We start from the raw sequence: 12,953 nt of genomic DNA, 5'->3' as shown, positions 1-12,953 counted from the left end.
GTGACGTCGTACAAGTTCCAGCTGAAAGAGGCCCTCGGACGAGCAAGCTGGAGTCGCATTTTGTATTTCCCTTGAAGGTTTCAGTCTCTGCACAGCACACTGAAGCCTCACAGCTTTTGTCTCAGCACTGGTGTTGGAATGAAAGACAGAACCTACAAGGATGCTTTTTCTCCAAAAGGGCATGAGGAACATGAGGCTGAGGAATGATGCTGGAGAGGGACCTGCATTCTCAGACACATTTGGGAAATGCAGGCTGAGGAAGGCATTTCTTGGGTTGCTGGGGTCTATCCCAGAGCAACGTTCTACGAGAAATGACAAGATTAGAACAAGGCTCTTATGAGTTGTGGATAGTTAAAAGGGTCAATCCCAAGCAAAGCTCAGCATTTCACAGCGTTTGTTTGAGATTTTAACACACAGCGGTCTAATATAAATGTTTTATTTAAAGTAAAAAGTGTGCACAAACAAAGGAAATGATTACACAACAACATTCAAGACCATATTCCATATGAAACAGGAAAATAATAGTGACAACATTAACTAGCAGAGCACCCATAGGAATCCAACTCACATACAAAAAAGGAGGTTACTCCACATAAATACCTCATGCTTCTGATGCAGACACGTTCTCCAAAAAACAAAGCCAACTGCACTGGACTGTTTACACCCAATGTCCCTTCTGAATATTTATGACAGTTGCTATATGCTTAACAGTGAAAAATAACAGTTAATATCATGGCACTTTGGAAAAAATTAAAGTTTAAAACTGGATTTACAGTAATTTAAGATATTTGTCACTTTTGCAACATTCTTAATGGTTAGATATGTAAATAGAAAAAGTATCTTTCCTGTGGCATTATCTATGTTAAAAAAAAAAAATTAAGTTTTGCTTTACTCTTCTGTGATAAATGGCAGAAATGTCCTTCCTTACATAAAGCCATTTTCCTTAATACGCCATAGGAAACTAAGCCACTGTAGAGACAAGGCTTTTCTTGTTTAAATAGCTTCTGCATTTAATATCAGTTCTGCCCTGATGTCTAAACCAGCCATGTGGGTGCAGGAGTCAGAGGCTGAACAATCACCATTTTAAAACTGCACGTAAGCAGTTCACTTGACATAAGCGTGCTGAAGGTATTAGTTGCTCTTTAGAAGGTTTACTCTGATATTTTACATTTGAAAAGACACAACTTGAGTTTAAGGGAACATGATTTTTAACAGTGTGGAGGTTCAACACTTCCCTGAAACCGAAGCCCCTCAAATCACTTCCCAGTTTTGAAAACTCAGCCCAGTATAAAGAGTTTCCTACTCATGTTGCAAAGAAAAATATGAGCTGACTATGATACCATGACACCAGCATGTATTTGTGCAATCTCTCTCCTTGCAGCTCACATGGAAGTGAACAAACATATACAGGAAGATTTGTACTATGAATTTACAGTGTTGCAATACAAGGATTTTCAAGGAGAGACACTGGCCAAGCAGAAAGTCTTTGTAAAAGCTCCAGGTAATGTTTGCTAACTTGTGCTTGCAGATACTCAGACCTGCTTTCAGTGACACTTAGCTTGTCTTGCAGCTCTTACATAATACAGATTCCTTTCTTCAATGTCTCTTAATCCCTTTTCCCCAAAGCAATAAAAAAAAAAAAGTGGTACATTTGGCATTTCTTCAGCCCAAAACATTCGTAACTATTGCTTAAACATTACAAATAAGAATTACCTGTGCTGTATATTACACTGCTTACTAACATGAAATGTAAGAAACACACCTAAGTCCTAGTTTGAACCATTCTTTCAATTGCTTTCCTTGAGCCTGCTCCCAACATTTCAGGTTTGACTGTGATTACAGATCACCATCTCTAAGGGGAGGAGTTAAGGGAGTTATTGTGGACAGCACCTATTTTTATTCTAGATGTGCTTTTTCCACTGGCAAAGTGGAACACATTCCCAACAATGTGGCAGTAAGATCAAAAAGGAACCAACGCCCTGACCCAGGCCCCAGCTGTACCGTGTGCAGTTCTGATGCAGTTAAGACAGAAAGTGTAAAAACAATAAATAGTGTGAGGCTCTACATCTGTCAGTATTAGCTGCCCATTACTGCTAAATTATGCTGTAGAGATTTTAACTTCTCAAAGTGTTAACTGAATTCTTTATTTAAACTGACACTTGATGCCGTGTCCAACCCTTGCTGACAGGGCCAGGCTAGAAAGGCACTCTCTGCATCAGCATGTAATTCCTAGTGTGAATTCTGGAGCAAAGTCTACCAATTCTAATATTGAGTTAATCATCTCCTTCAGGACAGGATCAATAAACCCTGTGAAAGCAGCCATTCTTGACCTGTGCAGTGTCTGCTCTCCTTGATGTCATTTCAATCTGAAGGGCACTAACATAGCTCTAAGCATAAAACAGGGAAATCAGATGTTTAGAGAGAAGAGATTCAGAACTACAGAAGTGATAAGTTCTTACTCATCTTGCTGAAAAACCTGAAATCCTTGAATGATAATTAATTACATCACCTGATGCAATTTGTGTTTATTAAGCACTAAAAACCTCTCCTTGCTCAGAAAGCTGTACTGGCAACCTATACAGCCAGACACCTTTGTTCAGGCACAGGAGCCCCATAGATCAACTCCCGTGTTAAAATTCAAGTTTGGCAAAACTGCTGGAAAGTTTAACATTTTAAATCTGGCAGCTGAAGGTTCAGTGTAACAACTGTCCTGGACAACATTAATACAAAAAGAAAATTAGTGAGTAATTCACTGGTGGCAAGGGCAGGATGTTCAGTTACTCATTCTATGCAAGTGCATCCAAATGGAGAGATGTTTATCCATGCAGAAACAAACAGAGTAACAATTGGCACAGTCCAGAAATGGAGAATTCAGACACATTCCTCAGCTGACATCAAAAGAGGATTTATGTATTCAAAGCCTTCAAATTCAGACTGGTCAATCTTCTTCACAATATCACTATTAAGATCAAGAAACAGTCATTAGTTCAGCAAAATTTAAAAGATAACAATATTAACTAATAGTTCGACTTAAAATTTAAACTTGCACAGTGGATTGCAATTGAGAACATTTCCCTTCTCTCTTTTGTTCTTCTCTACCTTTATAGTTACCACTGGGTTTTTTCTAACCCTTATAATGGTACTGAAACACAAAACCCCTCAGGAGCAGTGACTGGGCTGCATGTTCTCACACAAAGCAATCTACAAGGTCTGCAGTTTTAAAACTTTCCCTAAACAGTCAGTTTTGTAAAAACCTGAAAACATTAGATGGGACAGATACTGCACCTGCATCAGGAACTTTTCTACACTTTATTTGCACATTCCACATTTAGAAAGGGATGAAGAAGGAAGCTGGATCTCAGACCTGATTAAGGTGCACAGGTAATATTTAATGCTCACTGTGTTAATGTGCTACATGAATGTTACATAAAACCCTAGAAAAATTCCTGAAATGTGAACAGCAGTGACTCAATCAAACTAGAAAGGCCCTTCCCTCCTCATCCCAAATCAGGGCCCCTCCAGAGTAAGGAACCACAAATCCACTACCAAAATCAACCACATTATCATGCATTTTACCAAGGCTTTTCAGCCAGGATAACCTCACCTGACTACCAACAATTTAAAATACCCAAACAAGCCAAACCAAGCATCTTCTCTTGTTCAGATAAATTCAATTTAAACCCAACATTCTAGAAATAACATTGCTTGAAGCAATGCAAAAAGAAACTACTTGACAAAACAGGTCTTTTCCTTCACACATTCATTTCTTGCAGATGATACCACTAAAACTTGTGAAATAGCACTTGTTTGTCTTTTCCTGAACTAAGATTCTTTATAGCAACTTTTCCACTGTTAGTTGATTTTTACATTGTGCCAGAGTAAATTGCTTAATCCAGAAATACTATGTCTATCATGAGGGGACACAACAGAATTTTCTTTGAACTAACACAAGAAAATGCTATTTACTGCTTTAAATATCCTTTCATGTACTACAACTACAGCTAGTAAATGAATTTTGACAACCTCTTCACTGATTTAATCAGAACTTTGTAAATTCTCCATTACTTACTCATCGTCTGGAGTGAGCTGCACAGGTTCATTGGTGAACTGGGAATCAAAGTTATCCAGACCAAACTCTCCAGATATATTTGGCTTAAATGGAGGCACCACTTGTTTTTGCTCCATCTAAGAATAAATGCACTTAATAAGTGACACCAAGAACGAGTTACAACCTATTGAATTGCTTTTAAACAAGGCTGGAAGTTACTACTACGTTTTATACTTTCTACAATCATTCTATTAATCTCCTGGCACTTACTGTGTGTAAAAGGGTTAAAAGATTCTGCATTGCAATCATGGTATAACATAAATTAAGAGCTCAAGGGTTTTGAGCTTAGTCATCTCTTGTGCTCAATATGAGTTTTCAAGCCAATTACTGTAGCAAAGAAAATCAGCCAAGCCAGTGGGCTCTCACATACCAGATCCCAATCCACATTGCGGAAGAAGGGATGTCCCTGGATATCTGCAAACCCTGTTTGAGGATGGCAGCCCAAACGCTCCTTTGGATCCTGTGCAAGGAAGAAAGTATTTCTAAATAAGTGCCCTGGCCTATTCATGGTGCCACGAATGAAATGCAAATGCTACAAATCCCACAAGAAATGAAACACCAGAGTCACACGGGACGCTGAAGAACTAAATTCACATTATTTACTTTGGAAACTGCCCCAATTTACTGTCTGAAATAGGCACAAATATATGGAAGCCTCTAACTGAATGTTATATGAACGACCATGCCATCTTTCTTCATTTGTATTCAGACCTTTTTAAACACACCACATGTTTCAGAGCAGGTGTGGTTAGATTACTAATTAATTTGATTTCTAACCCATACCCTCCCCTGCTCCTCCCTGAGCAGATTATGCCAGGCAGTCACACTGGGGCAGTAACTGCAGCACTGGGAAATACTGTGGAAAGAAGGTTCTTTTAACAAGACAATTCCACCTCCATGTACAGGTCTCCTACCAGGGAGCTGTAACAGTGTGCAGTGAGCAGTGTTATTTTCTTAAAGTAATTTAACCAAATCTGGTTTCTCCTGTTCCTTTCTTCCTACTCATGCAACTCTCACTGAAGGACAGCACGTGCTTGGACTCATCCACTACTAAATGAGCACCTTCTGACCCTCAGGCTGGAGAGCTCCCAGCAAGCAGTGAACACATCCTGCCTCTGCGTTCCCTCCCTGGAGTCATCACATTAAAGTGATTTGTTAAGCTGCTTCTGTAAGAGCCAAAATAAATCTGATAAGTTTGTTCAGTTCCCCAGGTTAAAGAAATCACTTGGAGCACGTCTATGCCTTTCACTTTGAAATTTCCTTACAATCCCAGCCTGAGATCCTGCAGCTTCACGTTTTCAGACAAGTGTTCAGCCCCACTAAAATTCTGTTTTAGGCTCACGCCTTTTCTACTCTGTTTCTCTATATGGCAGACAAAGTACATCAGCTGCACATCAGTCAACAGGTATTCAAAAAACCAGCTGCTCTTGAAAAGCCTTCAGTAAACCCCTTTAGCTCTTACCTTGTTAAGGAAACTCTTTAGAACACCTGCTGCTTTAACAGAGAGGGATCGGGGAATTCGGATCTGTTTTTCCAAAATTACTGCAAGAAAACAAGGTTCCTATCAGCCTTGACATCTTTGAAGTCAGATTAAAGGTAAGCAGAAGCACAGCACTGAGGTGTAGAGTGTAGAAGCACGTATGGTCCTTACCTTGGAAGAGATAATCTTCTGTGTTCTGATCAGGATTGTCAGAACTCCCCACGATGTCGAACGGTGACCGACCCGCCATCATCTCAAACATGAGCACGCCAAGAGCCCACCAGTCTACGCTGAAGCCTAGAATTCAAGAGAGAAAACACCATTGGAGACATTTCACAACAAAAATAACAACACTTTTGAGGCTAAAAACAGTCAGAGAAGAAAGAATAAATTAAAAAATGTAAGTATTGCCAGACTTTCCAATCAGCTGAATAAAGGAGAGATAATGGTTGTACCAGACGTTACTTGGATCATTAAGTGCACAACAGGAGGGGATGCTGTACAGAGACAAGGAAATGGAGAGTTTAAAGGTTGGTGTAAAGACCTTAACAAAGGTTTAGATAATATTTAAGCTACTCATTACTAACCAACAGTGTGTTATCCAGGGAGGGAGATAAGGACAAGGAGGAAGTATGTGATTCCTAACAGTAGCAAGTCAGTCATTCATGGAGCAAAGCACATCTACTCTGCTAAAGGAAAATCCCAGTAGCCAGGCTGGGACTGATACAGTCTGTCTGGCCTAGAATGTTTGTGATAAGAAAGGAAGATCTAAAGCCAGTCTGAAAGAGACATTTGACTGAAATAAAATACTAGATTAAAAAAAAATACATAAACATCTACTAGCTAGGCCCTTTGCAATGCATTTGTATCTAATCTATCACTGCTGCCAAATGTAAAGCTCCAAAGCCAAACAATTCCAGACTGTAAGTATATCATTAGTAGTATCTAAAATAGTTATAAACAATAATAAATTTGAAAGACTCAAGCTATTCTTCAAGACTGGCAAAAAGAATTTAAAACAGGGAAGGCAGAGTCTCTCATTTGCTTTGTGTGATGTTTTCTGCTCTTCCTTTGAAGGCTTTATTTACTTTTTCAGACAGGATGATGAATTAAGACTTCTAATGGAGATTTAGACTTTCTACTGCTAAGCAACTCACGTAAGAAGTAAGAGACAAGGTGGAAGTTATGAAGTAGCACCAAAAAAATTCCATTTACCATAATCCTCTCCCCGGAGAATTTCAGGTGCAATATAGTTTGGAGTCCCACAGAATGTGCTGGTTGTGTCACCAGGCCTCAGACCCTCCTTTGAGAAGAGACGGGAAGAAAATACTTTACAGTTAACCAAAGATCCCACACTCCCTCTCTGTTAAGAAGTTAATTTTGAGTTCATTTAAGTGTCCTTAATAACCAGCATAACAGCAATTCCATGGCAAAGTCAAACTTGTGCTCCAGAGCCTTTGTAGTGACAAAAGTTTTTCCAGAGGAAATGGGCAGAGTCACAGGATCCAAACAGAACCAAGCGGGACTGACACATTTTGGCCTCTTGCTCTGTTTGAAATCCAGCTGCCCTGACTGTTCAGTCAATCCCTCCCAGGCAAGTTGATCCAGCAGCTTTATAAAAACACAAAGAGTACCTACACTTGTAGTCTGTGCACTTTGGCATTTGTCTTTTCTCCATGCGTGGAAGTGAAATGAGTAAACAGCTCATGAGCCCTGTGTCCAAATCTATACCTTGACATTTCACATTTTTAAGTCTCTGCACCTTTTAATTTATGACAACTTCTTAATTGTTGATTTTCCTGGTTAGCAAGAAAATAAAGCTTACCTTGCACATGCCATAATCTGTGAGTTTGATATGCCCTTCAGAATCTAGCAGCACATTATCCAGTTTTAAATCCCTGTAGATTATCCCTCGTTCATGTAAATAGTTCAATGCCAGACTGATTTCAGCAGAATAAAACCTGATGTAGAAAGAGATATTGATTGCTCAAGTGATCAAAACCCAACCCACAATAACACAAGTCTTGGTAGTATAATAGTTTTGAAGCATAATCCCATGTATTCTATTATTTTTCCACAGAGAAGTGGCAAGTTGTTTATAATCATCCAAATGTTTCTATCCACTTCAAAATTTGTTTTTAATTAATATTAATGACTACTGCAATCATCCCTTTCATCTCACCATCTGAGATTAAACATATGCACCAAGAACTCAGCATTTGCCTGGACAGCTGGTAGTGGTTGTTGTAAGAGAAACACATTGATTTAGACATGTAAAAAAATACCACAGAACTGTTTTTCTAGAAAAAAAAAAAAAAAACACACTCAAGTCATACAGGGTAATGCCAACACAAACAACACCTAAGGGATTCCTACTACAGTTCCTCCTTGAAATGAAAGTACAGAGGCTTGCAGCACCAAAATGAGGATGCAGTTCCACATTGCTTAAATCCTTAACATCTGGAGAGGATTTGCTGGCTCATCCTCATAATCTCTGCACTGTTTTGATGCAAGAAATCTGGAATGAGACACACCTGGCATGCTCCTCTGGCAGCTTCCTCTGCCTCTGCATATGGAACATCAGGTCTCCTCCATTCACATATTCTATAACAAAGAATAACCTGGAACACACAGGATTGTTACAAGTGATTGTGCACATGGCTGAAAGGGGTTTGAGATGCTACAGGTCTGGTATCAGTGAATGCCAATTCCATTCCTCCCACCTCTCTGCTAATATGGCTGGTTTAACCACTTCCCCTCCTTTTGAATAAATTTCCAGTGTTAAATATAATATAAAAGTATACTAAGTTTCTCTAGGTAATTCCTTTATTGCTAAAAGAAAGTAGGTAAACCTTTCCATACTCCTAGATTAGAGCTAGTGCTTGTCATTATTATATCTGTGACTACATAAATAGATGTACATCAGTTTCTATGCACAAATCAGGAAAAAAACCCAAACTGATTTTCATTCCTGATCCCTTTAATCTCCTTTGTTTGTGGTTAATACTTTCTTCTCAATTCCCTCCCCTAGCTTGTCACCTTTACAAAACAGCAAGAGTATTATTTAAATATACAATAACTGTATTTTATAGGTACTTAAAGTTATTACTGTATAGAGTAGGAAAACAATCATTTTCGTCTCTATTACTTGTGCTTTCCTTTTAAAAATTCAGATTCTATTTTCTGAGTCTTGCCCGGAGATTCATCTTCAGAGAATCCAGGCAAGTTTGAGACCAATTTCCTTATTGTTTAAACTTATGATTTTCCTCTTGCTCTTCCCCTCCCATTTCAAGGTCCCTTATATCTCATACTCTCAAGCCTTTTTTCCCACTAGCTGCACTTCTCTTTCTGTCCAGAAATCTTTGCATCACACCTAACAGTACTTTATATTCTTTTGCATCTTTCCCATCTGAAAACCTTAGATGAACACGGGATTTGGCTCATAAAATGCTACAATGATTTACAAAACATTGACTTTTGCTACCTACCTACCACCTTATGCTTTAAATAGGCCTTTGAGGTGCCTAACAGGATGATTTTTTTTTTTATAAGACTATCTTCTTATTATCTTATGACCTTTACCTGCTTTCTGTCTGAAAGCAAGAGTGCAGTCCAACCAGAAAGGGATGGTTTGAAGCCTGTTCAAAGACGTGTTTCTCTGTCTGAACCCAATCAATATCCTGTTTATTGAAGAAAAGTGACATTCAGAAAAAGGACTGTTGCACTTCTTACATCAAGTATTAATGACAATTAGCAGAAAGACTTCCAAGTGCTTTGCTGCCCTTATTTTACTTGCAAGAAATTAAATATTACATAGTTCTGCAATGTGAAGCAATACAATACAGTATATTCCATTTTTTTCCTGAACATCCTGTACTTTTAACCTCATTGTGTAACCACACTTGTGAATGAAAACATCTATCAAAGATAAACTGGTGCAGACAAATGTAAAGTAGCACCAAGAGGTGGAGCAGAAATTAATGGTAGACTGAGAAATAAATGTAAAACCTCTTGGACAGCAAGTCACAGTCACTCAAATCTTTTCAGAGTAGCCTAAAGAAACCCAAGGAAATCCTCACTAACAGGAGGTTTTCAGCAGTTTAACACTGCAGTTGCTGACAAGTTTTCACTCATCACTGTGCATGGTACAAAAATTGTTAAGACAGAGGTCTGATTTAAACAGCAATTCAAATAAATAATATTGGGAGATTCCTTCGTGACAAAAAACCCCCAGACTTGAACATAAGAAAATCAGACTCCACCCACTTCATTTCAGCCCAGCAAACCAACATAAGAGGAGTGATATAGAATACTGCTCCAAAATAAGGAATCAATCCTGGCTTATTCACTTCAATTCTGCAGGAGTGCTGCTGCAGACTGTGCTGAGTATGGAAGGAGACACTGAGAGCAGAAATCATGAGGCCCATGACAGAACCACAGGCACAGGAGGGTGGCTGGGAGCCACCAGCCTGGCAGTGAAGATCCCAAAATCTGTTACCTGCCTTGTTTACCTTCTATAGTGCAGTATAATAGTACATGTTTAATTTTCCATGAGTGCTGCAGCCCACAGCCTGGCTCCCACCTCGTGGGGGATACTGGAGCTCTTGGGAAGAGCTGCCCAATTCACTGACAACCCCCCTGCCCACCTCATCATCGTTGACGAGCTCTTTTTTCACCACTTTCATGGCGTAAATGCGCTCGGTTTTCTTCAGTCGGACCAGCAGCACTTTGGCGTAGCTGCCTCTTCCAATGACTCGGAGCAAGTCAAAATCCTGAAGGCCCAGGCTGGAGGAAGCTTTGCCGCTTTCCCTGATGCTCATTGCCTGTGGATAAAGACACTTGGGAATGGGGAAGCAGCTTGCCAATGTGAGCAACTGCAGAAATCGGCATTTCGAACAGAAGAGTAAAATTAATATAAACAAGTAATTCAATTAACAGTTGTTATTCTTAAAACTGCACTGTCCTGGAAAGGAATGTGAGGGGAAAAAAAGGAGGCAGAGGAGAGGAGGTAGCTAAGAAACAAACCGGACTGGAGGAATTTGGAATACTTTCTAAATCAAGTGAAGGTTCAAAACAAAAGAGTGAGCAAGCCATACGTGCACACACCTGAGTGAGCAACCCAAATGTGCCTTATGTGCTCATTTTCAGTTTGTGACAAATCAGATTACCAAAATCTACAAACTGAGGGACATACAGGCTTTAAGATCTCTGAGGATCCTCATGGATCCCTTCCAGCTTGAGATATTCCATGCACACAGTTAGCCTGGTTAAGCTATTTTACCTCTTTTTCTTCACCAACATGGTCCAAGCTCTCATGACTCGAGGGATTGTACGGAATCACTAGAGGTGAAAGAAGAATTATTAGACCAATGCAGCACAAAAGTATTTTCTTTTGCCCTAAGACTTCCACACTCAGATACACAATTTAAATGCATCTATGGCAAGTATTCAACTGATGGGTTTGAGTTAGAACCATCACTCTGACTGCCAGAAGAATAAACTGTTTGGTTACCACTCCAGTAGAAACTCTGCTGATGCTGGTAAGGGTTGTTTTTTTTGCTTGATCAGGGTATTTAAAGCTTACTGATGGAAAAATGTAACTGCCAGCCTAAATTCTCTGGTTTTAGTCAAGTTTCTTAAACTGATATGAAAAACTGGAATTTTTATATTTACATCCCCCTGATTATTAAGAAGCTGTCTTACTTTTCTTATTCTATGAAAAAGTAAAGAAGGGTTTTTAAAATAATTTTACTTCAAAGTTCATGTTTCAGCAGGTTGCAATAATTTAAAGAAATAAAATTACTGACGTTACCTGATTCTACATTATCTGAATGCACTGATGATGGATCCATAGGCATTATTGGCTCCTGCAAATATGCACAGAATTCTTGTAATAAACTGTCCAAGTGTGAGAAGCATTATTTTAGAGTCAATAAATGAAATTACTGATCCCTAAGGAATACAATCTAGCTACTTTTTAACTTGACTAGTCAATATAATTATGGCTCTAACCCTTAAACAACAAAAAAACCCAACTGCAGTCCTTATTTTCCCTATTTTCTGGAAGTTACGACATTTCCAGAAGCTGTTGAAGTGACGACTCAGTACAACATAGGACAGAAGGATAGCAGATGAGAAGTGAGAAAAACTTAAGTACTTCAGCAGTACATATATTTGTCAAAAGAATTCACAAAATGTAGACTTGTAGCTGTCTGCTCTATTAAACCAGAAGCAGTAATAAAATTTTCTGGTGACTTAAGAACTAAGGATGATTGAAACTCCTTGGGAGAAAAGTTAAGTCTTCTACACTTCATCTTCCTTTTCTGTAAATTGGAAATAATCCAACAATCTAACTGACAGTTAGAGAATTTATTTTACCTGTACTTCACTTTGAAGATGTAAAATAATGTGCTATGTAATGATATCGTGAAGGATGAGATAAATGTCACTTGTATGCTTATACTTGACACAGATGTGAAAACCAGACTCCTGTCTTGCTACTAATTCTGCTCAGTGAATGCCAAATTTTCTTGCAAAAGTCACATTAACCATAAAAAATGATGTTTCATCTACTGTGATCATTTGCAGGCTGCAGTCGGAAAACCAAAAATCTTTTGTTTGTTTGATTGGTTGGATGTTGCTTTTTCAAGACAACCTCTTGGGTAATTTTTACTTACTGGCTGTAGTGTGTGACGGCCACAATCACTGCTGACAAGCTTGTGACACTTCTTGTGGACCAGGAGTTTGCAGTTGATGCACTTGTAGCCCTGGCGCCCCAGGCCCCATATCCGGTCAGTGCAGATGGCACAGTGAGCTCTCTGCAATCATAAACCAACCCTGATTAAAGAGCAAAACTAAACCATAAAAACCACCCAGCCACATTTTCAGTAACCAAGCTCATTTGCTGTGTATCTCATCTCTCTGTGCATAGGAGTCCTTAACAGAGGAAGGCAGGAGAGCGAAAGCTTCAACACATTAAACCACCAGACAACGGGAATGGGAAGATCACAACTCACTGACAGTCACAACACAACTCTAAAGATCCACGAAAACAGGGTGCCTACAGAGGCAAGAGTGGCAAGTGATTAAACTATGGTGCCTTGACAGCCTCTGACCTGCATGAGGTCAAAAAACAAAACAAAAAAAAAGCCAAAGTTAGATATGAGGATGCTCAAGATGAAGTTTAGTGGAGACAATCTCAAGCATTAAGCACACAATACACTAAGCTTAGAGAAGAAGGAAAGATCATTGAAGCTGTCAAGGGACCTGACTTTTTCAAATATTTTGGGTTTGTTTTCTGCTGTGTCTTTTTCTGAATACAGCAGACAGCCTTCTGGGTCCTTCACTAATTATATTTGACCACTG

General features: G+C 39.1%; 1 protein-coding gene across 2 annotated transcripts in view; it reads right to left on the bottom strand.

Annotated features, from left to right (window-relative positions):
* Nucleotides 1-420: 420 nt before the first annotated feature.
* The window catches only part of PRKCI (protein kinase C iota), a 32,749-nt gene continuing 20,216 nt past the window's right edge, over nucleotides 421-12,953 (bottom strand). For both annotated transcript variants that reach the window (XM_051781736.1, XM_051781737.1), the window contains 13 exons: nucleotides 12,266-12,406; nucleotides 11,401-11,455; nucleotides 10,870-10,928; nucleotides 10,235-10,411; nucleotides 9,171-9,268; nucleotides 8,123-8,209; nucleotides 7,414-7,549; nucleotides 6,804-6,891; nucleotides 5,760-5,885; nucleotides 5,571-5,650; nucleotides 4,479-4,568; nucleotides 4,070-4,185; nucleotides 421-2,959 (listed from right to left, as the gene is read on the bottom strand). In XM_051781736.1, the coding sequence (XP_051637696.1) occupies nucleotides 2,872-2,959; nucleotides 4,070-4,185; nucleotides 4,479-4,568; nucleotides 5,571-5,650; nucleotides 5,760-5,885; nucleotides 6,804-6,891; nucleotides 7,414-7,549; nucleotides 8,123-8,209; nucleotides 9,171-9,268; nucleotides 10,235-10,411; nucleotides 10,870-10,928; nucleotides 11,401-11,455; nucleotides 12,266-12,406 (1,341 nt within the window). In that variant the 3' untranslated portion in view covers nucleotides 421-2,871. The remainder of the gene's footprint in view (nucleotides 2,960-4,069; nucleotides 4,186-4,478; nucleotides 4,569-5,570; nucleotides 5,651-5,759; nucleotides 5,886-6,803; nucleotides 6,892-7,413; nucleotides 7,550-8,122; nucleotides 8,210-9,170; nucleotides 9,269-10,234; nucleotides 10,412-10,869; nucleotides 10,929-11,400; nucleotides 11,456-12,265; nucleotides 12,407-12,953) is intronic.

This window comes from Manacus candei, unplaced genomic scaffold (assembly GCF_025592945.1).
Source record: "Manacus candei isolate 608988 ecotype Guabito, Panama unplaced genomic scaffold, ASM2559294v1 h1tg000015l, whole genome shotgun sequence".
Lineage (NCBI taxonomy): Eukaryota > Metazoa > Chordata > Aves > Passeriformes > Pipridae > Manacus > Manacus candei.
This window is presented reverse-complemented; position numbering and strand designations above follow the sequence as displayed.